The sequence below is a fragment of the Myodes glareolus genome, chromosome 10 (genome assembly GCF_982192425.1).
Source record: "Myodes glareolus chromosome 10, mMyoGla1.1, whole genome shotgun sequence".
NCBI lineage: Eukaryota > Metazoa > Chordata > Mammalia > Rodentia > Cricetidae > Myodes > Myodes glareolus.
The window spans coordinates 29,976,393-30,003,896 of record NC_142035.1 but is presented as its reverse complement, the minus strand read 5'-3'; the positions used below and the strand labels follow the sequence as shown (position 1 = coordinate 30,003,896).

At 44.8% G+C, this 27,504-nt stretch overlaps 2 protein-coding genes across 5 annotated transcripts; both read left to right on the top strand.

The window, feature by feature from the left end:
• Positions 1–35: 35 nt before the first annotated feature.
• Positions 36–3,850, top strand: Nxt1 (nuclear transport factor 2 like export factor 1). 2 transcript variants are annotated; one of them, XM_048455546.3, is made up of 3 exons: positions 36–246; positions 2,229–2,333; positions 3,123–3,850. In XM_048455546.3, exon 3 carries the CDS (start codon positions 3,181–3,183, stop codon positions 3,601–3,603), a length of 423 nt encoding a protein of 140 aa, XP_048311503.1. In that variant the 5' UTR covers positions 36–246; positions 2,229–2,333; positions 3,123–3,180; the 3' UTR covers positions 3,604–3,850. The 2 variants fall into 2 exon arrangements, with proteins under 2 accessions (XP_048311503.1, XP_048311502.1); XM_048455545.3 differs by lacking the exon at positions 2,229–2,333.
• Positions 3,851–12,404: 8,554 nt separating this feature from the next.
• On the top strand, positions 12,405–25,293 carry Gzf1 (GDNF inducible zinc finger protein 1). 3 transcript variants are annotated; one of them, XM_048455549.3, is made up of 6 exons: positions 12,405–12,535; positions 15,317–16,687; positions 18,710–18,804; positions 20,186–20,353; positions 22,398–22,555; positions 23,087–25,293. In XM_048455549.3, exons 2-6 carry the CDS (start codon positions 15,324–15,326, stop codon positions 23,426–23,428), a joined length of 2,127 nt encoding a protein of 708 aa, XP_048311506.1. In that variant the 5' UTR covers positions 12,405–12,535; positions 15,317–15,323; the 3' UTR covers positions 23,429–25,293. The 3 variants fall into 3 exon arrangements, with proteins under 3 accessions (XP_048311506.1, XP_048311504.1, XP_048311505.1); XM_048455547.3 differs by having other exon boundaries at positions 15,307–16,687; XM_048455548.3 differs by lacking the exon at positions 12,405–12,535 and adding an exon at positions 13,563–13,752 and having other exon boundaries at positions 15,307–16,687.
• The last annotated feature ends 2,211 nt before the right edge of the window (positions 25,294–27,504 follow it).

The following is a 27,504-nucleotide window of genomic DNA, read 5'->3' as shown; positions in this document are numbered from 1 at the left end:
GCCAGTCGCGCGGACGAGGGGGCTGTCGGGAAACCGGGACCCTCGTGCCTGCGTAGGCCGCAGCTCGCCGCGCGCGGGAAGCCCCTACCGGCGCCCAACCGTTTCCCACCTCCAGGAAGCCAGCACCTCAGGCGGAGCCTCTGGGAGGAAGAGGAGGGCAGGAACATAACTCTTCTGGTCCGGGACCGCGGCCAGGGCGGGACCCGGGACCGAGTTGCCTTGGAGGCGCTGACCGGGGCGGAGCAGGTAAGTGACCGCCCCTGCCAGGCTGCGCTGTGGCCGTCGGGCGGCGCCACGGGGCCGGGCTCAGTAAGACCTGGGCGTTGTCTTTTCCCCCACGTGGTGTCAATGCAGCTGAGCATCAGGCTTTTTTCTATGCAAAACGGTAGCGGCGAGTTTGCCCTGCCTGGAGGAGAGCAAATGTTTGGGGGCCGGAGGATGGCTCTGAAGAGTGTACAATCAACTGGCAGCGGCTTTGATAAGAAGCGACGCTTGGCTGGACATGAGGCCCGGGCACGGCTGCCGCTCCTGGGGTCCAGCTCCGGGAACTTAGAGTGTGAACCACGGAATGAAGCATCCTCCCGTCCTCTTACTGTACTGTGTTTCGGTCTTACTCCTTTCCCCTCATATGAGAGCTAAGCAGATTCTGTGGGTAGCTGAGGACCAAAAATAAGGGTGATGATCATCATTGGGGGGCGTGACCATTGCTGGATTGTGTTTGGAGGAAGCAGAAGACAAAATGTCAACCCGGAGCATCGTGGTCTAGGGAAGCGGCTTTTGTATAGATGAAAAGGTTGGGCAGAGAGAAATGTGGTTACTTGGGAGTACATTTCCAAGCCGGCATCCCTGGATATAGACCTACTTTCAAAAGTCCAGGAACTTAGTAAATAGGACCCCGTGGCCTTGACCCCTCGTATGACCTTGAATCGACTGAGAGTCTGCTGCCCCTCTTCTCTTTAGTAAAGTTGTTACAGAGATACCCATTTGTACAGTGATGATTGAGAGCATGCTCCTAAACTACTTAGCAAATATGTCTTCAGATTGATTGTTGAGTCTTCAGTCTGAGGCCCTTGGAGAGAGTGGAAAGAGCATTATCAAACTGGCTCAGAACTGCTTATCTATAGGACCAGCTTAGTCCCAGCCATGTGTAGAATCATCGTCCATGACCTGATAGTTAATAAAAGTTGGGTCAGGCATGGTGGTGCACATCTTTTTTCCTGGCAGAGACTGGTGAATATCTGTGAGTTCGAGGCCAGCCTGGTCTACATAGCAAGTTCCAGAAGTACATAGAAAGACCCTGTATCAATAAAATAAAGATACTTGAAATGAAAAAGAAGTGTCCACTACCTAAGTTCTAAGCTTACACAGTAGAGACCCTGTTTCTGGAAATTGACAAATACTACAAATTCCTTGTGACTACTATTTTCAATAATAGTGGTCAGTATTAGTTTCTTTTCAATGGAGAATTTTAATCATAGAAGAAATTAACAAACAGTCTTGTTAATGGAAAAGAAATACTGTGTAGTGATATTTCATTTAATAAGTAAAGCTTGTCTCAAGTTCAGAGAGTAAAACAGCTGCACTGACCGCCTTACAGACCAGGCAGCAATGACACACACCTTTAATCCCAGTAGCCACACTAGCTTGCCATAGAAACCAGGTGGTAATGGTACATGTCCTTAATCCCAGAACTAGAGAGGATTGATTATAAGACAGGAGGAGACAGCCCTCGGTCTCATTCTGAGATTCCTGGAGGCAGGATGGCCATTTTGAACTGGGGTAGAGGTAAGAGCCAGTGGCTGGCTGTTTTGTTTTTCTGACCTTCAGGTTGAACTCTAATTTCTGTCTCTGGGTTTTTATTAATCGTGCTTCAATGCTGTTCATGTGTTGGAACTTAAATAAGTTTTTAGGGAGCTGTGATCTTTCAGATAGAAATACTGTCCGTCACCTCCCCCTTAGAATGTTTGAATCCAAGGGCTTTTCTGCTATGGTATTATGGTCCCTCTGGTCTTACGTTATGGGCATTAGTGCTAAAGATGTAAATTCCAGGCAATCTTAGGTTTACTTCTTTTGGGGATTGTGACCACTGTCCTCCACTGTCCCTAGAAATCTGTCATTCCCTGCATCTTGTGGGTCCTTGTTGGGTCAGTTCCTTGTAGTCTTCTCAGACCAGCACCTGCTCTCCCTCTGGTAGCCTTTGTTGGGCCAGTAACCACTTAATTCTTCAGCATGAGCCACTGTCCTGATGAAGATGAGTCACACCTGGTTTCCTAGAGGCAGTCACACCTATTCCAAGCTTTCAGGAACAGTGTTCTTTCATCAAATGTGCTCTAGTAAGAAAATGGATTTTAAAATTTTAAAACCCATTGTAAGATGAACATATCAGACTCCTTTTTTCTTCTTTTTTTTTCTTTTTTCCTTTTTTTTAATTTTTTATTTTTGAGACAAGGTTATCTCTGTTGTTTTTTGAGACCAGGCTTGCTCTCTCTGTTCCAGGCTGGCCCCTGCCTCAGCTTCTTCAGTGTGACCCTCCACTCTGGCTTAAACTTCTTAACTCAGTGCTGGATATTTGCTGGATATTCATTGTCTATTTTAATTCTCCTGTTGCTTTTTTTTTTTTTAATGAGGAAACTGAGGATTAGTAAGATCAAACAGGCAACAATTGTTGGGCTTTGTGGTGAACACCTTTAATCCCAGCACTTGACAGAGAGAGGCAGATGGATTTCTCAGTTCCAGGGCAGGCAAGACTACATATTGAGACCTGCCTTGAAAATAAATAAGCACCAATGTGAGCCGAAGGTCATCTGCCTGCAGTATGTGAATGTTCTGTCACCTATGGGAAAGGAGGGTTGGGACAGATGGGTCAGTAGGTATAGGTGCTTGCTGTCAAGCCTGACAACCTGAGTTTGATTCATAGTACCCACATGGTGGGCAGAGAAGACTCCTGCAGGTTATCCTCTGACCTCAAATGAGCCATGGCATGTACCAAGCCACATACATACATACATACATACATACATACACCTATAATTTTAAAAATTAAGACCCGAGAGAAAAGTTTTATCAGAGCAGAATAGACTTTAATATTCACATTTGTTCCCTTCATCTTTTCTGCCCTACAGCCCCTGGATTCCTTCAGAGGAGCCACTCTGACAGAAGCCTCTGTCGGCCGAACCAGAGATGGCATCAGTAGATTTCAAGACCTATGTGGACCAGGCCTGCAGAGCTGCAGAGGAGTTTGTCAATGTCTACTACACTACCATGGATAAGCGGCGGCGGCTGCTGTCCCGCCTGTACATGGGCACGGCCACCTTAGTATGGAATGGAAATGCTGTTACAGGACAAGAAGCCTTGAATGAGTTTTTTGAGATGTTGCCTTCCAGTGAGTTCCAGATCAACGTGGTGGACTGCCAGCCTGTCCATGATGAAGCTACACCAAGCCAGACCACAGTCCTTGTGGTGATCTGTGGATCAGTGAAGTTTGAGGGCAACAAACAGCGGGACTTCAACCAGAACTTCATCCTGACCGCCCAGGCCTCACCCACTAACACAGTGTGGAAGATAGCAAGTGACTGCTTCCGGTTCCAGGACTGGGCCAGCTAGTGGGGTGAGAAAGGCTTCTTGGCTTCAGCCCAGCTCTGCAAAGGAATGCCAATCTCAAATCTCAGGATGTGGAGGACACAGTTCATTTTTGTTGTCACAGCAGCACTGCAAACTGGATGTTAGACTCCTAGAAACCCCTTTCCTGGTTTGTCACAGTTGCCTTTTGAAAGTAGTAAACTTGTTATTTTTCTACTTAATCAGTAAAGAACCTGTTTCTGGAAGTTGACAAATAAATAATATAATTGTTGCTTCTCTGCCTTATGTGTCTAAATTTTGAGAAGGACGGAGGAGCCTGACAGGCAGAAAACATAGTAGAAAGCACCTATAGAGGTGGGAGGGTCCGGGAAGAGCTCCTATACCAGTGTGAACGCTGTGGGTAGCACTAGCCACACTAGAATCCTCAAAACATTGCGAATTACCTGTCCTAGGCCATATGCCTAGCCAGAACCTCCACCACAAATAAGATTCTGGGCATTGGTATTTTACTATTTTTCAAAAGCACCCTGTCTTTTATAAAAAAGGTGATGGACCTGACAGTTGTCTTTGCCCTGAGCACCTGGCATGGGAGTTACTGATGATAAATGTGAAGAGTTAGCTGATGGCTGAGTGCTGCTCCTGCCAGAAGCACCATGGTTGGAGGGAACATCAGAGGCTGCAACTACAAAGGACCCACTTTTCAGTCTGAGTTATCGCTAGAGTTGACGTGTGATTAGATTCTGGCCAATGAAGCAGTAGCTGAAGGATTGAACTGGGGGGGGGTTGCTTCAGTTAAACCTTCACTTCCTCTCTGACTGCTAGAGCGCTTCATCTTGAGTGACAAGACAATCCGGATGTGATCTAGAGGTCGGGTCCTCATACAGTACCACAACTGCATGTGGTGAGCACAACTGCCAGGGTAGCCCTACTTAACTTAGGATTATATTACTTTATGTCTCAGCCAGTCATACCCATGATAGAACTCCAAAGCCACATCTAGAGCAGTCAAACCAGTTCTCCATATAGACCTGATGACAAGATGAAACTCGAAGTTTGAGCTGAGGTGCTACTAACGTGTGAAATAGCAAACGGGTTTCTGCCATGAATTGACTTAAGATCCTGGAACACTCAACACGACCCTTAGGAAGACAGGGAAGAAGAAAGAAGGAGAAGTGTCAGTGATTGGAAAGGACATGTTGCTGAGCTTTACATATCACAACCTGTCCCCTTGATACAGATGCCCTGGAGTCAAAGAATTAAGTTCTTTAAACTCTATCCTGTCCAAAATAGCAAGAACAGAATGGTGTTCACTTTCCAGGCTTGGAACAGACATATTCTTAAGGTTCCCGATTTCCTGGCACTCTGGGAATGTTTGAATCTGAATTAACATGGTTCTCAAAAGACAAGCTTTGCTCACTATCCATTCCACATTCCACCTTCAATTCTTTCTGCTAGAGTCCTCCAGTTCTCCCCTTCACCTCTGTTTTCCAGGTTGTTGTTCCTTACTCCCTGCCCTGTCAGAGTTTCCCCCTATATCCCTCACATCAACCCCCCTCCCCTTTGCTCTCCCTGTGCACTCAAGCCTCACCAGAGTGCACCTCACACACAAAGAACAGGTAAGCACACCCTGCAGTCAGCACTAGGCTGGCTGCTGTCACTGCAAACCAAGGCACACACCCAGGGACCTGGAGAAAGTAGTAAGATAGGAGGTGTCTTCTTTTTGCGCTGCGGCAGCCACATTTAGGAGCAATAAAGGCAAAGTTTGCTTTAATCACAAATCCTCATTTTAGTCGTATTTCAAGTTCTCTGCTACGGGGTTTGCCAAATTGGGAAGTTTGGATTCTGTTATAATCTGTATTTTGTTTTAACAAAGACAAGATGCTTTATATCTTTGGTGCTACCTTGTTGGAAAAAAATGTGAAAACAGTCTTGACATTTAACAGTGAGGGTAAATTAATTTTTGCAGTTTTCTTTGCTCTCAACAGTGATGAGGACATGGTAATGACAGAAAACTGAACTCTTTCCAAGCTCCCAAGGCTCTAGGGGCCTCTGTAATTCATGTCCCATGCCCTGGTCCCTGCAAAGAACTGTGAGAAACGCTTTAGGATTGGCCCTAAAGGGAAGGACTTTGGGAACCAGAGTGGCCCGATTTAGGGCTGGAGATGGCTCAGCAGGAAGGGGCCTTGCTGCACTTCCAGAGAACCTGGACCAATTCCTAGCATCTGCAGGGTGTTTCACAGCCATGTGTAACTCCAGTTCCAGGTCTGATGCCCTTTCCAGCCTCCTTGGCCACCAGCCTACCAGTGGTGCACAGGCATATATATGCAGGCAAAACATCCACACAGTCCAATTAATTTTTGTTAAAAGTGGGCAAACTTACTGGAGAGAAAATGATGCCAGGGTGAGGGAGGTGTCAAAGTTGAGTCCTAGACATACAACATATATGTGGACGACTTAACTAGGAAAGTGGACACAAACAATTAGGTTTGAAGATAGAAATCTCTAAGCCCAGTTTTTAGATTATTGAATTTTCAGTACTTTGGAGACTGGAAGAGGAAACACTGAGTAGGAAGTCTGAAGTTCAAGGGAAAGGTCTGTGCTACAGCGATATAAATAGGTGAGTCGTTTACAAGCCACACTATATACAGGATTGTCTCAAGTGTTTTTCATATTTAATATGTCACATATGGATTAATCTCAGTAGCCAAATATCATTTGGTATTAATTCAAATGCACCATTATTTAACTATTTCCTTTGTAGTGAACATTCACGTTACCTCCATGATTTTTAAAAACTATTACACGTTATAATGTTTATACATATTTTAAAAAGTGGGCAAGCTTGATCCTGATCCACAGATTGTGACATCTTCCCACCCACTGCTAATCCTCTTCTGGTGGACCCTGGCCAGGGGAAAGCTAGTAGCATAGGCCCAGCCACTCTGAGACAACCAGCATGGTGTGGGGTACAGTGTCTTTGGGAGAATCTTACTGCTTGGGCATCATCTGGTCAGTCACAGGACATACCACATTCCAAGCACTTGTGAGGCAGGATCCAGCATCCACAGCTAACTGAGATTGATTTGTGAGCAAACAGCACAAGACCTTGACCAGTGAGGTCAACACAGTGGGTCTCACAACATTGCCCAGGCTGCTCAACTCTTAGGCTCACATGTTCCTCTTGATTTCCCAGGGAGTAGCCGGGACGACAGGCATATGCAAATGCACCCATGGTCTTGGTATTAGCAAAGCGTCTTCCTGTCATCAGTAATGTTTGTCTTTTCAGGGAGTTACCAATTTTACTGAGTTTTCAAAGAGTTTATGTCAGCAATTTTTCTGTTTTCAGTTTAGCTGGCTTTTGCTTTCTGTGATCGCCTTCCTCCTGTTTATTTTCAGTCTTTTTAAAAAGTCCTTCCATTGAAAGTGCTGAGATGAGCCTGTGTCACCACAGCTGGCTTAGAAGATCACTATCACAAGCGTCCTTTGTGAAGTGGAAATCGTGAGACTCCCAACATCCACTAGCATATAGCATATTTTTAAAATTCTAATATTGCCACAAAGGAGATCATTGTGCAGACCTTTATGTGATAAGGTTCATATGCAATGTTTTGAGTTTAGTAGTAGAAAAGCACAAACTCTTGGAGGATAAGAGTCAGAAACAGCACAAACATCCCAAGAGCTGCTCAAGGTGTCTTGCCCTTTAATACTGAGAAGGTAATTGATTTGTGAACTTAAAATGAAATTATAGTAGACATGAAAATTATAGGAACATCGATCAAAATTTAGAGCTGTTTCGCAGGCACTGGCTTCTAGGATTTTAATATTCAATTACCGAGACCAACATAGTGGGAAAGAGGGAACTGACACCTGCATGTGGCTCTCTGATCTCCCCAACATATGATCCTATCACAATGTAATTTTAAAGAGAGAGAGAGAGAGAGAGAGAGAGAGAGAGAGAGAGAGAGAGAGAGAGAGAGTCCTCTAATGTGTTTAAAGAGCCAGAGATGAAGCTTGTGGATTTGGAATCTGTAAGAACAGTCCAACGCGAGTGATGAAAATAAGTTAGTTTTACAAACACATACACAAATGCACTCACTTGTGAGAAAGGCTTATATCGGGTTGTGTACTGGGTGAAGATTTAAGTGATAATGTGCCCAAATTTAAAGCAGGTAAAAACCTGTGGCCTGTTGAAACTCAACTCTTGAACTGACCCATAAATTGACACGCTGGACACAGTAACATCACTGGCAGGATTTTGGAGCCTGGGAATCGCACATCACGACACTGCTGCGTGGTTCCTCCATCAGCATCCACACGGAACACCGCCATAGCAACTCACTCGTTAAGGTGGTAGGATCGCCGGAACACTCGACCTTTTGACCATACAGCGTCATCATCCCGCGACCAAGCAGAACCAATTGCAAGACGGTTCTCTGGGAAACGCAGCGGCAGAGCACGTGACGTGGGACCCTGAGTCTTAGCTGCCCCGAGTCTCCTGGAGCAGGGACAAAGCTGTGCCCCAGGCCGCCCGGGTACTCCTATCGGCAGTGGGTGCTCACTATGAACGGCGTGGTCCGGCTTATTGGGTGTTCCGGAATGCGACCAACAACGTCTAACCTACTATTCACCTGTCTCCTTAGGAGTGCGTAGATTGTTTCCAAAGTTTCACCAAAATAAGTGCCTTGAAGTGAACACACATAGTTGACTTCCATTTACTTCTTTAGGATGACTAACAGGGAAAAAATTTACACACACAAACACATGACATCTTTCCCTTTTCCCCCTCACTGCTGAGATTGCACTTCTTGTACTTGCAGTATCAAACACTTTAACATTTTTGTGAGTTTGACTACGTGCAACGGCTTTTATGTCGCTCCATGTTCAGCGGATTCTTCTATTCATCCTCTAATTGAGAATTGTACACCAGCATTCTGCTGGTGGTTTGTTGCTGATTTCCAGAGGTTCTTTGAGGTCTGTCCTGCTGTCTTACCATCGCATGGGAGTAGCTTCAGTCCCTTGCCACAAAGATGCTTATGGGCCTGTAGCTCTGAAATCTAAGGTAATCTTAAGAAGAAAGGTTAAGGCAATGACTTACTGAAGGGGAATGAAGTGAGGTCAGCAGAGTCAAGCAGGAGTCTGAGCCGAAGTAAGGGAGACACAGAAAATGGTGATTAGGCTTCCGTTCAGATTTTAGTTACTTTGATGTAGAAAAAAATTCAGATGTTATAAAGGATTTACTAAGAGATTTGCATAGGAGACATTAAGTCACTTAAGTGGAATTTAGCTGAAGGAGCTGCCTGCTAAATACCCCAGAGATAAATAGTTTGCTAATTAGGCCTGTTAGAAAGAAACAAAACTTAGGATGTTAAGATGCAAATATGTATTCACCAGGATTGGTGAGCCCTTAGGGCCAGAGACCTACCTCTAAGAGGCAGCTGAAAGGGGGCAGCTCAAAATCACACCATCGTTTTAAGTCCCCTGTGCTCTTTGGGGATAAGCATAATTCTGTCCTATGGGCAGGATGACCCTGGGTAACAAACATTCAGAAAACAAAGCAACAACAACAAAAAAACTGGTGTGCCTAAACTAATTCTGACAATATGTTATATCTTTGGATATAAATAAAGGAGATATAAATCTCCTAAACAGCCAGACTTTACAGTCTCCTGTCTCTGTTTAAATTGTTTAAAGTGTAACCTGGGGCCAGAACACAAAAGAGATTTATGGAGAAAGTATATGTAAAACAAGCCTAAAGTATGTGTGTGTGATTATATGTATATATATATATATATATATATATATATATATATATATATATATGTAATAAAGTATTTGTTGGTGCTAACTCTTACTTGGGCCTTAGCCCCAGTTGTCAGGTGCTTTTGTAAAGAGTGATTTCTCACTGAGAAGGCAGATTTTCTATAACAACTTTGTGGGCCTAAGCAGTGAGTGTTTTCTAGCAAAAGTATTCTAAGATACAAATCCATTAAGAGTGTATGTAGAGCAGGGCTGGTGGTCTGTGAGGAGCTCAGGAATTAGGACCTTTGGCTCTACCTGCAGAAACGATGTCTGGATGAGAGAGAGAGAGAGAGAGAGAGAGAGAGAGAGAGAGAGAAGCTTTAACTTCCTGGTAGAGCTACCACATATAGGTGTCTGTACATATACCTGTCTGACAGTCCCTATAAACGCATTCAACTTTCATTCCACAAAAAGGATGAAAGGATGGGGTTCACTGAGTAGTGGTGGCTCAGACCTTTAATCCCAGCAGAAGCAGGTGGATTTCCATGAGTTTGAGAAGCCAGCCTGGTCTAAAGAGCTAGGTTCAGAACAGCTAGGGCTGTTACACAGAGAAACCCTGTCTCAAAAAAAAAAAAAAAAATCTGAATGCTTTTCTGTGCCATTTTTTTTTTACACATACGAGATTTACCTTTCAAATACACTCAGTTCATTCACACAAACATTCTCTATAATACCATGCTATTATAAGGATTAAGAGGCTCACAAATTGGGGTTGATTCATCAATATATTGAAGCCTGCTTGGTTATGGGAGCTGCCTTGTGGTTGGCCCCTTAACGTATCTTGTAAGTATTACACTATTTAAAGTCACAGAAAGTGGTTTTCAGGTTACACAAAATGGTTTCACTTGTATTCCTAACAGAATTGTAAAACAAGATTTAATTCTTCTGTGTAGCAAAGCAGTTATATTATACATATATATTGACATTTTAAGATATAATCTTCAAATATAATTTGATGGCACTCCCATACATACTTTAAGCTTACTTCATCTTGTAATTGAAGTGAACCTTTATTTGAGGTAATTGGCTTAATTCAACGGACTCGATCTCCTCTCTGCAGCAGGTGGTAGTTTTAGTAAGAGCAAAGCATTTGCCAAGTTAAAGAAGCTATCAATCCCGGTAGACATTTCTAGTTCAAATAGGTCCACAACTTAGAGAAAGATGGGGTCTGTATGTTAGTCTTCTAGAGAATCGTGTACATTTCAAAGAAAGGAAGGCACTATCTCCCTAAACTAAATGCTCCACAAAGGGAGAGTGACCTGAGACCATCTATTCTCTTGTTCTCGGCAGGAAGATGTCTTGTTGACTGATGGCAGTATGGAGGCTACTTCGCAAAGCTTTAGCAGTGAGTTGCAGCATCAAGCATGATCACCATTTAACAGGAATTGGAAATCTAAGCAGGGCTTTCATATCACCGGGTTTTAAAGTCAAGGATGGAGCCGGAGGGGCACACACCTTTAATCCCAGCACTCAGGAGGCAGAGATAGGCGGATCTATGAGTTTGAGGCCAGCCTGATCAACATACAGGGCTAGTCCAAGACACACTAAACGAACCCACTGCCCAAAAAAATGATAAAGGATTTAGAGCACTGCGCCATCCTTCCCACCACGCCACAGCAAGCGTGCCTACGATGAGATCTGGACCACCATGGCACCCAGGAGGCCTAATAGTTGTTTCCAGCAACATAACTGTATAGGAATGTGGTACAGTAGTGGTGTTGGGATATCATGACTTATAGGGAAGCCAGGATATACTTAGAGCCGCAACAGAACAGCTCTGGAGGGGTAGAGCCGTGCGATAGGACAGCTCTGGGTGGGTAGAGCTGCAGTAGACAGCACTGGAGGGGTAAGAGCCCCAATAGGACAGCTCTGGAGGCTGGAGCTGCAATAGGACAGCTCAGCTCTGGAGGAAAGGTGTTCTGACTATTGGGAAGTCAGGCTACCTGAAGCTGGGGTGCGGTGGGGGATGGTCTCCCAGCAGGATATAGGGATCCTGCTCCTCTCCTGGAGAGCCTCTCCAGCTGAGTTCTGCTCTGTTCCCTTATGGGAGCGTCCTAACAGAGCTATCTGATTCTTCTCAAGCCCAAGATGTTTCTTTGCTAATACTATGCAAAAGGGAAGCCCGCTGCAGAGATGTAGCAATCTCCTCCAGAAAAAAAGTTGTTACTTTTCCTGCAGCTGTCCTTGCTCAGCTCCCTTAAGGAGCAGCCTAGCAAGGGTCTTCTGTTCTGCTTGGCCTTGCTGAGGACCCCTAGGGAGCATCTCAGCAAGGTTTTTCAGCTCAGTCCCCCAAGGGACATCCCGCCAGGTTCTTCTGCTCTGCGCTGACCAATAAAGGTCATCATCCAAGACTCTTTTGAGAAAGAGATTTGGGAAGGAGGAATCACTGATAGGTAGAGAGGCTTATATAGGGCTTCTTATGGGCAGTTTTCCTAGGGAGAAGGGGGATTGGTTAATTTTTTTTCCAGCTCAGGGATTGGCCAGTTTAGGTGGTCAAGGGCAGAGATGGCTCTGACTTCATGGCCAAACTGTGTTTCTTTCACTAGTCCTTTTTAGCTTTTTGGCTCTAATCTTGGGACCAGGGCATATTTCTTTCACTGACTCTGATCCTAGGGACAAAGTGTGTTTCTTTGACACTAGGGGTAAAGATGCTTCTTTCCTGACCCAGGCCTCAAATACAGGGTATGTTTCTTTCACTGGCACTGGGTTCAGAGTCAGGATGCTCTGTGATTGGTCGGTTTCCTGCTCCAGTTGTCCCTTTTACTCTACAATAATGACCAGCTGAGGACAAGAACGCAGCAACGTAGTCCCAGGTATTTCCAACTTGGGCAACTAACACTCCCCCATTTCCCCTCCTCCCCTCTGCCAATGCTGTCTTCTGCACAGGCGTGGCCTTAGCTTGCTGCAGGCACACCTTCCGGAGCTACCAGCCAGTCGCCCTGCCCCAAATCACGTAAGACCACGCAGTGCACAGCACAACGGCCGGAACCGCCTCTGCAGCTGGACTTGCGCGCGCAGCGCCTTCCTGGCCTGCCGGGGGGCGGAGCCCACTAGGGGGCGGGGCGCGCTCGTGGCAACCATTCCGTGGTCCCCAAGTGCCGCTGTTCCTGCGAGACTGTTCCAGGGGTACGGGCCCGGCTGAGGCACCGACTGCGAGGTGAGTGTGTTGCGGACTGTCTGACTTAGTAGTTGTTCTCCGCCTGCTGACCCTTGGAACGGCGGGCTGTGGGAACCCAGGCCGAGAGCAGTAGTCTGGTCCCTTTGGGCTCTGGAGGCCGGAATCGGGGACAAGGGGCTGGACCTTGGCCGCAAGAGTTCGTTCTCCCCGTAGCTTTGGAAGATCCTTGGTCGTCTGGGACTCTGGGGGATCACAGTGGGGACGGAGGTGGTGCAGTCAGAGAGGCCATAGCCACCAGGACTTTACACCCTGCGTGAGAGCCAGGATCCCTGTAGAGTGGGCACGCTGCGGAGAGCATCATCTCCTGGAGGCCTAGCCTGGAAGTCCAGACCCCAAGGCTACTTAGCGACCTTGGTGAGGATGCTCGGCCTTCCCAGAGGCGGCAGAAAGCCAATGAGTATCAGTGGAACACAGCTGTCACCAGCCCACAAATAGCCGCTCAATATGACTGGTGGCTGCTCCCCCCACCCCCATTTGGAAGGCAAACGAGGAAATCTGCTCCTGGTCTCCTTGGTTGATGGTGAAGTCGCTGCCAGGTCTCCTGGAAAGGACTTTTCCTTTAGGGGGCAGGACGAGGTGTTAGGAAGTCAGGCTAGCCATATGAGCATCAGATAGAGAGGGGTCTATACCCTTTGTCCCCACGCTGGGACCCAGTGTTGGGTCCTGGAATCATGCGATTAGCGGGGAGCAGACCACAGAAGTCTACTAACTGGAAGCAACTTTATTCAAAAACATTGCTGGAGCGGTGGAGGGGGGGGCAACCGACGACTTCTAACTAGCTAGAAAATTAGTTGGTTTCCCCGAGAAAGAACTATAAGCTTTTTTTTACAGTCAAAGAATATGCATAGGACAGAGAATACATAATGGGATTTATGGTGTCTTGGCGTCTTACTATCTAGGGAGTGCTGTCCTCTGAGCTTGAGCTTGAAGATTTATGGTATTTCAGGAAGGTCCTCCTGAGCTCGAACTAGGGGATTTACGACCTCTGATAACAGGGTGTTTGTTCAAAATGTTCCCTTGTCTGGGAGAAGGCAGGGCAAAGGGTTAAAGCAGCTGTCAGTCCTAATACAAATATGTGTATAGGCTATAAGCATACAACGTTTTCATATTCCTGGACTTCTCACGGGAACTCTGAAGAGCATTGGCTCACCACTACTGCTTCAGGCATGTCTCCTTTACTTAAGCTTGCTTGATAGGTAGGTAGTGTTTTCCTGTGGAGGCCCCTTCAGTCCTTCCACAGGTGCTGATTCTACAGTCTCCTCCCTAGGAGAGTCTTTTCTGTGTTTGAGCCTGGGTACTATGGGTAGTGGTCTCTTGAATGAGGTGGACAGGCAATTGTGAAGATCCGCAGGATACTCTGGACGGAGGAGACTTGGAAACCAAATGGAACCTAGAAAGGGAAGATAGATTCATGGACAGAGGTCTCCGTGAAGCGTCCACAGAGCAGAAGACATGAAGTTGGGTTAGCATTTTAGAGTCCAAAAGAGTCCCGGGGGCCATGGCAACTGCAGGAGAGGTTTCATTTGGTGAGGCTGGAGTGAGGGGTGTTTTGAGAAACTTCAGTTAACCATAAACCATGAGGGACCATGAGGTTTAGTTTTAAGACCCCATCAGCCAATTAACCAATTATTTTACTAGCTTGTCACCTGTAAGATGAGGCTCTCTCAGTACCTTTTCAGGTATATAGGAAGCCCACTACAAGATAGCAGATGTCAGGCCAGCTGGAAGTGTTTGCAGTGTTGCGTTCCTTAAAACCTCCGGACAGCTGGGCCTTCAAAGAGGAGGAAGTGAAGGTTCAGAGAGGCTCTAGCCTACTCAAGGTAGCAGTTTAGAAATGCCAGGAAACCGGAATTCTTTCAGGAGGGTGTCTCTGTTTACCAGGTATTTAAGGACGTTGCAAATGAGGATAGGGTTTTGAACTATTTTCCCAGGAAGTATGCAGCAGTTTTCAGTGGTGGCAGTGATTTCTTGCCCAAAGAACTAGACACAGATTTTCCTATGTCTTTGGCATATGTCTTTTAGTAGATTAGAAATGACCTTGGTAAGCAAATTTTTGCCTTGAGTCTCACTAAAGGCAAACTAATCAATCATTTGTGCTTATCACTGGGCGGGGGGAAGCCTTGCCAGTATTGTTTTCATGAATAGTATCTCATGAAACCTATTCAGGAACTTTAGAAAACTGCTAAGAAGTGAAGTATAATTTTACTCTGTGTGTCTATGTGTGGGTTTGTTTTTTTTAAGATTCGTTTTGTTTTTAATAATATGTGTATGTCTTGTTTGGGGAATGTGCATGTGAATGCAGGTACCTGAGAGGTTAGATCCCCTGGAACTGGAATTAGAGGCAGCTGTGAGTCACCCAATGCGCATACTGAGAATTAAGTTGGGTCCCTTACCAGATCAGTATGCATTCTTAACTGCTGAGCTGTCTCTCTAGCCTTGTCTATGTGTTTTGTTTGTTTGCTTTCATTGTTTTGAGATGCGTTCTCACATAGTTTAGGCTGGCTTCAAAGTTACTGTGTAGCTGATGTTGGTTTTGAACTCCTAATCTTCCTGAGTCTTGTCCATTTAAACACTGGGTTGTGCCTGGAGCCATAAATCATGCCACCACATCCAGCTGTGACTTGACTCTTTCAATGAGAAAAGTTGGGTTTGTTAGTTACCGTTTATCTTCTCAAGAATTAATCTAAACCCTCATAATTTTAAGGCCTTTTTCTTCATATATGAGCTCACTCCTGCTTTTGTTTTCAAAGCTGTTTTTAGAAGGAAGATGGAAAGCGGCACAGTTTTGCTGGAATCCAAGTCTTCGCCGTTGAACCTTCTGCATGAGATGCACGAGCTCCGACTTCTGGGCCACCTTTGTGACGTCACAGTCAGAGTAGAGTATCAGGGCGTCCGTGAAGACTTCATGGCCCATAAAGCAGTGCTGGCAGCCACCAGCAAGTTTTTTAAGGAGGTGTTCCTGAATGAGAAGAGTGTAGACGGGACCAGGACTAACGTCTGCTTAAATGAACTTCAGGTCGTTGATTTTGCTTCATTTCTGGAGTTTGTCTATACGGCCAGGGTGCAGGTAGAAGAGGATCGGGTGCAGCGGATGCTGGAAGTGGCTGAAAAGCTCAAGTGTTTGGACCTGTCTGAGACATGCTTTCAGCTCAAGAAGCAGATGCTGCAGTCAGTCCTTTTGGAATCACAGAGTTTCTCTGAGTCTCAGGAGGTGGAGGCCAGCAGTGGCCCCCAGGTGAGTGTGACCCCCAGCTCCAAAGCAAGTGTACCAGGGGAGGATGCTCACTCCAGTGGCCTTGTCGATACCTCTGACTATCCAGTAGAGAGTTTTGATAATGGTGATAATGGCCTCTTGCCAGAAATACCGTCCAGGAAGTGCAAGGAGAAACTGGACAAGAAGAAAGATGTGGCTAAGCCTCCCTACCCTAAAATCAGAAGACCTAGTGGGAGGCTAGCTGGAAGAAAAGTGTTTGTGGAAATCCCTAAAAAGAAATATACAAGAAGGCTCCGAGAGCAACAGACAAACGCGGAGGAGGAAGCTGCAGAGAATGTCAGGTGTCCCCAGGACCAAAGCCCAGACCAGGAAAGGATAGAGATGGAACCAGCTTCCAAAAATGAGGCTTCCCCTGCTGGCATGAAACTGGAGCAAAGCCTGCAGAAAGTGGAGGGGGAGAAGGAGGAGGAGGAAGGGAAGGATGGGGAGAAGAAGAGCAACTTCCAGTGCACAGTCTGTGAGAAGGCCTTCCTGTATGAGAAGAGTTTCCTGAAACATATCAGGCACCACCACGGCGTGGCCACCGAAGTCGTGTACCGATGTGACACCTGTGGCCAGACCTTTGCCAACCGCTGCAACCTGAAGAGCCACCAGCGCCACGTGCACAGCAGTGAGCGCCACTTTCCGTGTGAGCTGTGTGCCAAGAAGTTCAAGCGTAAGAAGGACGTGAAACGGCACGTGCTGCAGGTGCACGAGGGCGGTGGCGAGCGGCACCGCTGCGACCTGTGTGGCAAGGGCCTAAGCTCCAAGACTTCTCTGCGGATGCATGAGCGCACACACACGGGCGACAGGCCCTATGGCTGCACCAAGTGTGAGGCCAAGTTCTCCCAGCCCTCGGCGCTGAAGACCCACATGAGGTGCGACTGCCTGGGGACATTGCTGTGTGTAGCAGGGCCGTCCTGAGGGTAGAGATGTGGTTTCCCAAGTACTAGAGGGTTCCCGAGTGCTAAAGCGCACTGGGTGGTTGGAGATGGTTTTAGGACGGGGACCAGCGTGTTTGTGTCTGTGGGTCTTCATTTCCCCGCTGGTGCTATCTAGGACTCGGGAAATTGAGGCAACATTGAATCCTCTTTGGAGGAATGGAGTCTGGGAAATGGTTCTTTGGCCCTTCCTCCCAGTCATAGAGGCCAGGGTACAGCAGAACCATCCAGCACGCTGGGGGCTATGTGCCTGGCCTCCAGGTGGCCTGAGGTCTCAAGATGCTCTGTATTTGAATAAGAGCCGGGCTTTTTCTTCACCCAGTTCCACTGAAGTTCTGTGAGATGGGCTGTAGGGCTGTAGACACTTCCTTGGTGCTCTTTCAGGTCTTAGGGTCTGGAAAGTGCCACTCATTGTAGGATCTAAGAATTAGGATCTGAGAAGCAGACAACATTTTTACATTTTTTTAAAAGTTTTTTATTTTTATTTCATGTATACGGTGTTTTGCCTGCATGTACGTGCCTGGTGCCCTCAGAGGGTCAGAAGGCAAATGTCAGGTCCCTGGGAACTGAAGTAACCAATGGTTGTGAGCCACATGTGGGTGCTGGGAACTGAATGCTGGTCCTCTGCCGGAGCAGCAAGTGCCCTTGCCTGCTGAGCCATCTCTCCAGCCTCTGAGCAACGCTTTCTATTTGTTTTCAGACTGTAGGTGGATAGTGAGTTATCATATTTACTTCCTTACAGGATTTTTAAACAACTTTGTGGTTGTTTTAGACCAGCAGCTCTTGCCCCCATGAGTCCTAACCCCTTTTGTGGGGAGGTGTCCAATGACCCTTTCCTAGAGGTTGCATATCAGATGTTTACAATTCGTAAAAGTAGCAAAATTACAATAATGAAGTAACAATGAAAATAATTTTGTGGTTGGGGGTCACCCTATGAGGAACTGTTAAAGGGTCACAGCATTAGGAAGGTTGAAAACCACTGGTTTAGACAGTGTCTCACTGTGTAGTCCTTGTTGGTCTGAACTTGACTGTATAGACTGTGCTTGCTTTAGATTTTCAGAGATGGGTCCACCTCTGCCTCCCAAGTGCTGGGATCAAAGGCATGTGCCTCTTTATAGTTCTAAGTATATATGTTCTCATTCCGGCCGAGCTGTTGAATTTTCTACTGTATTCTGCCTTTGCCTTCCAACCTACACCAGACTGTGGGGAGGGAACATGGTGGCTGTCATCGTTCACTTAGCCTGAGTTCAAAGTACTTGTATAGAGTGTACTCAGCAGATCATGGCGATTGCCGTACCATTCTGTCTGTAACTGAAATACTGTGTGCTTCTCAGCAATCTGAGAGCAGATTCTCTCTTTAGGCTGGCAGACTGGTCATGTGTTAGGAAATGATGGCAAAATGTTTGGTCATATGGTACTTTGTCAGTGTAGTTCCTAAGCTTATTCCAAATGAGGAAGCTTCAAATATTAAGTGATACCCTTTAATAGTAAAGTATGCAAAGGCACTCTCTGCCCTCCAGTGCTGCGCAGCATGAATAAGGCCAAGGAGAGATGTAGGAGCTGCTCAGTGGCTCTACTCTGGTGTGTGGAACTAAGTAGAGATAGCATCGTTGGGTCTTGTACGGAAACTCCATTAGTGTTGGGATTATGGTAAACTTTTTTTTTTTCGAGATGGGGTTTTTCTGTATAGCCCTGGCCATCCTGGATCTTGCTCTATAGACCAGGCTGGCCTCAAAATCAGAGATTCACCTGTATCTATTTCCCAAGTGCTGGGATTAAAGGTGTAAGGCATGGGCCACCACCACCAAGCATATGGTGAACTCTTGACTGTCCCATCAGTCAGTTTCTCAGCTCTCTTGGAGGAAATGGTTTTGCACAATACAGAGGAAATTGGAGATTGTATTGCAAAGTGACCTTTGAAATATACCCTGAGTTATCATCTGAATGTTGTACTTTCAGAATTCATACAGGGGAAAGACCTTTTATCTGTGATGAATGTGGTGCAAGATTCACTCAGAACCACATGCTGATTTATCATAAAAGGTGCCACACAGGTAAATACCCACGCTGTTGTGATTGACTGTCTTTCCTAGCTATAGAAGAAAGCTGCAGTTGCTTACTAGAAGTTGGCATCCACCATGGCAGGACAGGTTATGAAGCTTTTCCATCTAGTAAGAGGGGATTGCAGATCAACCTGCTGCCTGCAGTGCTGCTGTACATGTGGCATGGTCTGTGCCACTAGGTGCTAAAATAGGGCACACAGGTCTTCAATACCTAGAGATACGAAACACTTAGACACCTAGAGATATGAAACAGTTCCTATTGTTGTAACTTTTCATCTCTAGGAGTCTGTCCTAAACAAATTATCCAAAAAATCTGAGAAAAGCTGTGTGATCAGCTCTCTTCTTGCTATGTTTAATAACGATTGGGAACAACATGATGGACCAACTACAGGGAAATGTTCCAATGGGCTGGACATCCATGCTCCTACCCATGACATGGTCTGAGAGGAAGGGCTCTTGAATTATGGGTACATCTGTGCTTGAATGTTGACTCTAACAATGAACAGTTAAATATGGTCAGTGCCAACTGTTGAAAACCTGGGCAGAAACCAGGAGCAAATACATGATAATCATATTTAGAGAGGAGATTACCTCTGTTTTAAGTTGGCTTTATTCTGACTCAGCATTGCAAATCCTGTGGTTGAAATTTTGATGTAAACAGGACACAGAACCCAGTCCATCAGCGTGTACCATGCTCACTCACCCAGGCCTTCCTTTGCTTACACTATCTATATCTAAGCACTCACATTGGCCGCCCTGACAGGTGAGGTGTGGATCATGTGTCCCAGGAATGCAGAGCACCACTGGAAGCTGCGGAGGAGTCAGTGGCACATCACAGATTCAATTAAAGTTGGTCATTGTGTATGGCTATTAATGTATTAACATTTTATGAAAGCCAATGTTTTAATGTTTGTAAAATTAGGAGCACACCAGTTGACTCCATGAGTGAGTTGGAAGAATGAACAGAGAACTTACAACATTGAAATTGCCCTGCAGTCTAATCAGGTTGACTGGTGTGCCAACCTACAAGCTGCTTGATAATCCATTGTGAGGGACTTTTGTTCTGATAAGGAGCTACAGAAACACTATTGAAAATAATCCAACAATTCCCCAAAGTTGTAAAAATTTTCTTATTTTCAGTAACGAAATTTATTAAATTTGAGCTGTCCGAACAGTAATCACTGATTCTAATCCAATGGATTGCTGTTTGGATTTCCCAGGATATTCACCACTTTTAGCAAGTAGCAAGAGTAATGTGTTTGATGTTTAATTAGAAAGTGTCTGATGCTGCTTGCCATGGTGTAGAGAGGAGACCAGCTCTTGCAGGGGTGTTTAATGATTATTTCTACTTTTGTCTCATCTTCTCATGTAGGTGAAAGGCCTTTCATGTGTGAGACATGTGGCAAGAGTTTTGCTTCTAAGGAGTACTTAAAACACCATAATAGAATCCACACTGGATCTAAACCCTTTAAATGTGAAGTGTGTTTGCGGACCTTTGCCCAGCGGAATTCCCTTTACCAGCATGCTAAAATCCACACAGGTATGGCTGCACAGTGCCAGAGAAGAGTTCAGTCTGGCAAGGAAAACAGTTCACTGGTGTGGGAGAATTGTCTGTATTCTGTCAATCATATTTTAATAAAACGCTGATTGGCCAGGCAGGCAGTATAGGTGGGAAAGCCAGACAGGAAGTAGGGGTGGAGCAAAGAGACTGGGAGTATTCTGGGAAACAGGAAACTCCCTCCACAGTTCTCTCCAGACCACCAGAGAGGAAGGATGTAAGCTGCCCCTCTGGAAAAGGTACTGAGCCATGTGCTAATGTAGATAAGGATAATGGGGTAACATAAGTTATAAGAGCTAATAAGTAGCCTGACGTAATGGACCAATCAGTTTATAATCTTATGGAGTCCTGTGTGTGATTTTTCCTTGGGATTTACCGGCTGTGGGGTACCGGGCGGGACAGAAACCCCAACAAGCCGGCCCTCATGTTACAGTTCACAAGTTTTAGATGTATTGCAAAGTCACTTGGAGAGTGTTGCTTTGGTTAATATAGTGTGACTATATTGACTTCCCAGGGGGACTGCTAGTGGCTCCAAGTTTCCCAGGATTCCTTCTCTCATGGTGGGAAAAGCATGGCCAGGTTCATGGCAGCGGGAAATTAGGGATCCTCACATTGTATAGACTAGAGAGGACTAGCTGGAACCAGAGACTGGTATAACCTTAAGGATCTGCTCTACTAACCTACTTCCAGCCACCCAGGAAGCAGCCAGTTCATAAAGATCCACAGCCTTCCAATAGTGAGCAACTTGAGAATTAAGAACACAACACTGTGAGGCACATTTCAAATTCATTCTGAATCGAAGCTTTAGAAGGAAATGGTCAAACTTTGTTAGAATGACTATTTATTTGTTTATTTGTCTATTTATCTATCTATCTATTTATTTATTTTTTGAGACAGTTTCTCTGTGTAACAGCCCTAGCTGTCCTGGAACTAGCTCTTATAGACCAGGCTGGCTTTGAACTCACAGAGATCTGCCTGCCTCTGCCTCGAGTGCTGGGATTAAAGGCATGCGCCACCACCACCCAGCTATAATCGCATTTTTAAAGTGATTTTTTTAAAGTTAAAGTATAATTACATATGATAGTATTTTTAAACCTTTTCACTCCCTCCAGGGCTTTTGATTGACCACATAGCCTTGTACATGTTATATGAGTACTGTGCCACTATATTAATTCATGGACCCCTATTTTTATGTTTTCATTTTTGAGACAGATTTTCATACAGCCTTTGAACTTGCTATATAGCCCATGACCTTCAATTCCTGATCATCCTCCCTCTACCGCTCAAGTGCTAGGGTTACTGACCAGGCTTCCCACATGGTTTTTATGCTTTTGAGTTTATAGTTTTTGTTTGTCTTGTTGTTGTTTTAATTAAGTTTATTTTGTATATGTATGTGTGTGGGTGACTAAGTGCCTTGACACATGTGGAGGTCAGAGGACAACTGTGGGAGTTGGTTCTTGCCTCTCACCATGTAGGTCCTACAGATTGAAGTCAGATCTTCCGGTTTGCTGGCAGGTACTTTTACTTACTGAACCACCTTGTAGGCCCAGTTTCTGGTTCTGATAAAGTGAAAAGTGAGAACACTTTGGTATGCAAATGGGGGACAGTCTGTTTGCAGCATGGGGTGTTTATTGAAAGGGCACACAGCTTCCTGTGGTATGACAGCTTGAGCGTTATGCTTGAATGGATGCAAGTCTTTCAGATATAAACAGGGAGAAAGAATGGATGTTACTGTACACACGTGCACACAGCATGCTATTTGTTATTAGGATAGTGTATTACTATGGCTACTGGTTTGTATTTCACACAGTGTTAGCTGCCTGCACAGAACTGACCTATTCTGGGTACAGTTGTAAGTTCTTGGGTATTATAGTATGGTTGATTGGCACCTCTACCAGGTGCCGCTTCCTTGAGTCATTGTGGTGTAGCTTTAACCCTTTTGGGAGTGCTCAGGCTATGCAGATGTGTATCCAGCGTTAAATAAAGTAGACTGAGAAGTCACTGAGTAGTTCCCTTCTGTGTTCAGGAGAGCGGCCTTATTGTTGTGACCAGTGTGGGAAGCAGTTCACCCAGGTAAATGCCCTCCAGCGCCACCATCGCATCCACACGGGAGAGAAACCGTTCATGTGCAATGCGTGTGGGCGAACGTTTACTGACAAGTCCACTCTCCGGAGGCACACCTCGGTAAGTGATGGGTAGGCTGTTTAAAAACAAAGCCCTTCTGGTCTAGGTTGCTAGCCCTGAATACCTGTCATTATTCCCATCCAGAGAGTCCAAGGTTCTCTCTCTCCTGAATGTCCTGCAGTGACATCCAGGGAATAAGGTGGAAGGCTAAGACTACTGCCAAGTCTATGCCAAACACTTCCTTGCAGAGGCTGCTGTACTAATTTAGTAATCAGTGCCAGGGTGGTCCACTAGAAAGCATACTTAAAAGCCAGGGAGTGCTTGCTCTTTTTTGTAATTAAAAATCATTTTTTAATATTTACTTTTTAACTGAGAGACAGTCTAGCTCTGTAGTCCAGGCTGACCTTGGACCCAGCATGACCCTCCTGTCTCTGACTCCCATATGCTAGGATTATTTTTTTTAAATGGGTGTGTGCCATGGTGCCAGGCTCTGAAGAAAGAATGCTGTTTTAAAAGATGCATGTATTACTAATAATATCTGTAAACTGGGAGACTTAGAAACACATAAACTGACTTTTGTTTTATTTGTAGATACACGATAAGAACACGCCATGGAAGTCTTTCCTTGTCATTGTGGACGGCTCACCCAAGAATGACGAAGGACATGCAACAGAACAACCCGATGATGAATATGTATCACCCAAACTTTCAGGCAGATTATTATCTTTTGGTGAAAATAGCCATTTTAACAACCTATTGGAAGTTCAAGGCAGTGTGCCTGCCATGCAGGAGAATAGTTCCACAGACACTGCTTGCAAAACAGTGGTGTCTCAGGATGCTCTACTCACCACTACCATCAGTGAGCTTGGTGAGCTGACGTCACAGACAGGCTCAATACCTGCACACCTTCCCACATTGACCAACATGGAGTGAGAGCTTGTCGTTGTGTGCTGAACAGTCTGTGTAACTGCCGTATTCCAGGTGACGCCAGGGGCTGAGAAAGAAAGTTGTCTGTCCAGAGATATAGGCAAGACTGGCCTTGAACATTTCCCCAAACTTCCATGACCTTGCACGCCTGTATCACACTCAAAGCTTTTCCATAAACATTCTGATCTGCATGATCTTAGCTACATTTCATCAGCAGATATGGTACTTAGCACCAATCACTTAACCCTGGTGTAGCTGTACATGTCAGTGACACTAATGCTTGATTCCCTTGTGTCCAAACCACTGCTTGTCTTAATCACAGAGTACACAGCATTGCCCCAGCTTGGGAAAGTGCTGTTCGTGTCTCCTGGTCTCGCCCTGCCTTATACTTCCATGTGTGTTTACTTCACTCTGATCCTCTTAGGGCATTTTTCTACAAACTTAGCTATTTCTTCCTTACTGAGATAAAAGAGAATAGAATTTGTTCTGGGGACCCTAAGATGGAACTGAAGGTTGCATTTATTCCTCACTAACCCCCTAATTTGTACACACGAAGAGGAATGACATACTGAACGTTTTCCGTGTAGTACCTTAGCATGTGTGCAGGTAGGGAGTCGGTCATAAAATTCAACCTGGGATGAGATGTGGCTGTTAATTTCATTCCCTAAATCAGATTAAGTCAAAGCTGTCCTACCAAAGAATCTAGCAAAATCGTTGTCTCGTTTGCAGAGGTGTGAGAAATGAAGAGGAGGTGTCAGAACATTTGACTAGTCGCATTTTTACAACCAGCCTGCTGAGTGAGCCTGGCAAATCTCAAGTACTCCGCCAGGTTTTTCTATAACGTCCAGAGTCCCCAAAGCACCTGCTTCCACAGTGGAAGGTGACACAGACAAGTAACTGCTATAAACCACCTCTAGGAGCATGTAAGGAGCTAGAGCAGTGGTTCTCAACCTGTGGGTAGTGACCCTTCCATGGGTTTCTATAGCATATTAACATTACAATTCAGAACAGCAGCATAATTACAGTTATTTAAGTAGCAACAAAAGTAATTTTAGGGTTGGAGGTAACCACAACATGAAGAACTGTATTAAAGGGTTGCAGAATTAGGACGGTTGAGAACCACTGATTTAGAGGGTACCAGAAACCTTGGCATGCTCAATTCCTATGCCTTAACAAGTGGATAAAGAACCAGAAATGTCTCCAATGTTCCTTTGGCTTTCTCATGCTGAATTATTGGTCAGCAAACTTCACTATGAAAAATGCATTCTGTGGCATTTGCTATTCCTGATGTATGAACACAGGGCCTTGGGTATATGGACATTCGCCATGTGTGACCCTTAAGCATTAATTTTAAGAGCGCCTTAATGGGAGAATTATTCAGCTTTCTAGTTGATGTTTCCTGTTTTTAACTTATTAAGCTTGCTATGAGAACACTCTGGTTTCTAAGAGGAAGATACCTTAAGTTCAGAATGAAGACTGAGCACTATAATAGAAACTAAGGGTCCTTCCACAGTGCCGACTTTATGGTAACACCTTCAAGAAAGCCATTAAAGCTGCCAAAAGGTGTTCCAGGCACTTATAATATTTCAAACTTGCTCTTGAAGGTTCAGGGCTGAATTATCTCACATTCAGTATGACCTGGCTATCCTAGTTGTGTTTACAGACAGAAACAAACAAAAGGCTAGTGACTGGCACATGATCATTTTAACTGGTAAGAGCAAACCTGCCCAGCTGATATACTGTGTTATGGAATAAAGTCATCTTGATGAGAAGGAATTTAAACAATAGATTATTTTGTTACTTATTGGAAGAACTGTCTTGAATTTGTTTCTTTCAAAGTTCTAAATAAAATTGTTTAATGTGTTAATAAATGTCTTTGTAAAGGTTCTGCATTTCTAAATTTATTTACATTACGCTAACATGATCTGTAGAAAAAAAAGATTCTTGAAATTAGCCTAATTTGTTTAATAGCATGAACATTAAAACTTAAAATCAGGGCCTGTAGATTTTTATTTATACAATCACCACAGGTGATTGACCTCCACAGTGCCAGACAGAAGAATGGCCCCTGCTTAGCAGTGGCCCACGTTGAGCTGGGGAGCATATAATGTAAGGACACCCTACCAGTCTTTGCAGTGACAAGTCAGAGCGACCACGTGGCTATGAAGGTTTTTGTCTCTTCCCAAGAGAGGAAGGTGATCCTTAAGGACATAAACCTTGGCGCTAACACCACTTTGTGGCGTCTTCCTATCAATCCTAGCAGTTCATCTCTGAGAAAGCAAGGCTGCCTTCCGTGGGTTGGTTCCAGCTGTGTTCTGGCAGCGCATACTCTTGGAGCAGGAGCATCGGGAGGGGTTGCCAAAGAGGTGACCCAGTGCTATTCCAACCGTTCTTAACACAGCCTGAAAGAACCAGCTTCCAAACTGCACACAGGGCTCAAAGGGAAAGTTCACAGTGAAGCCCAATCTAAGATGTTTTAAATCTGAGACACTTAAGATTCCTTTCTTAATTTTCTCATGTTGTTGTGTCTTCTTTTGTTCTTCACAGCTTATATACCCAATAAAATCTTTCAGGCTATACAGGAGTCACACACAGAGACCACATTCCAATTCTTAATTGATTAAAAACAGAGTCATCCTGATAACTCACAAGCAATACTTCTAAATAACTTGTCACAGAGTGAGGAAGGAGCATTTTTTTCTGAGCCAACTCTTTCATTGGTAGGCAGCAAATTACGGCAGTAAAGAAAGAATCACTTTGTTATCTATCTAGAGAGGTACTCTTATAAGGGATTTTAAAGGAGTGTATAGACCTAAACTACTGAGGAGTCTAATAAGGGAATTGGGTACTATAACCTATCCTTCTGAGTGTATAAACATTCTGAACTGACATCAGTGATCAGAAGTCATAAATGCTGGGCTTTCTTGGACTCAGAGTGTCGGGTTCAGACAGAGAGGTGTCCTAAATTCTTTAGTGTGGCCTCAGTTACATAAATCTTTACAAACAGCTCAGTCAGCACTACCCAAGGCATAGTGACACTAATAGCATTTTAAATCTCAAAATGTACTTTCTGTCCTGCATGTAACTCAAGACCATAAAAAGAAACTTGTCTTTCTTGAGGCTATAAAGTCAAATTATTTTCTGTAGCCCTGACCAGTTAAACTGTCTTTTCCTGCAGTGTTTCTGAACAAAAGCTCGGTTTTTTTGCTCCTGTCACTTATGTAATTCCAGGACCCAACATTTTTACACATAAAAAAGTTAGCTGGCTGAACTTTGAGTCTTTATGTTACATACCTGTATTACAAAACCGAGGTTAGGAATTTGTGCAGAGAGTTAATCATTATCCTAGGGTATCAGCCAGACCTAGCAAAGAAACTGCATACAGCAATTAGGTTGCTTTGGCAGCTGGGGAAATTCAACGATTTTCCTAATCGCCAACCTGAACTGTGATCTAAAGCAGCTCCTAGGCAGAAATTAAGCCTTGACTGCGTAGCATTTCTTCGTATTCATTATTATTCATTAGAACTCTGGGTAAACTCTGCGTAAGCTAACATTACAATACAATTTAAGGAGGGGTCATCTTGACAATCCATAGATAAAAATGCCCACTACATCGGGATGTATTCATGAGATGAACTGCTGTGGGACAATGATCTTGTACCCTGTAAAGATCTGTTACTTGTATTTTAATAAAATGCTGATTGGCTAGTAGCCAGGGAAGAAGTATAGGTGGGGCGACCAGATCAGGAAAATTCTGGGAAGAGGAAGGAGTCAGTCTGCAGTTATCACCCAGAAAGGAAGCAAGATGAGAATACCTCGCTGATAAAAGTTACCAAGCCATGTGGCTAACACAGACAAGAATATGGGTTAATGTAAGATGTAAGAATTAGTTAGTAAGAAGCCTGAACTAATAGGCCAACCAGTTTATAATTAATGTAGGCCTCTGTGTGTTTCTTTGGGACTGAAAGGCTGTGGGACAGGAACCTCTGTCAACAATGATCATACTACATCCAGGGAAATGTGCAGCAGTACATGAGAGGTTACAGATGGAAGCAGAAGATATTCTGGAGTCTGTAGCCTTG

Coding starts and splice junctions, on each gene's coding strand:
- Nxt1 (XM_048455545.3), top strand. CDS start 3,181: ATGGCATCAGTAGATTTCAAGACCTATGTGGACCAGGCCTGCAGAGCT.
- Gzf1 (XM_048455549.3), top strand. CDS start 15,324: ATGGAAAGCGGCACAGTTTTGCTGGAATCCAAGTCTTCGCCGTTGAAC. Junction 16,688..18,709: donor GCGCTGAAGACCCACATGAG/GTGCGACTGCCT, acceptor TTGTACTTTCAG/AATTCATACAGGGGAAAGAC. Junction 20,354..22,397: donor GCATGCTAAAATCCACACAG/GTATGGCTGCAC, acceptor TTCTGTGTTCAG/GAGAGCGGCCTTATTGTTGT.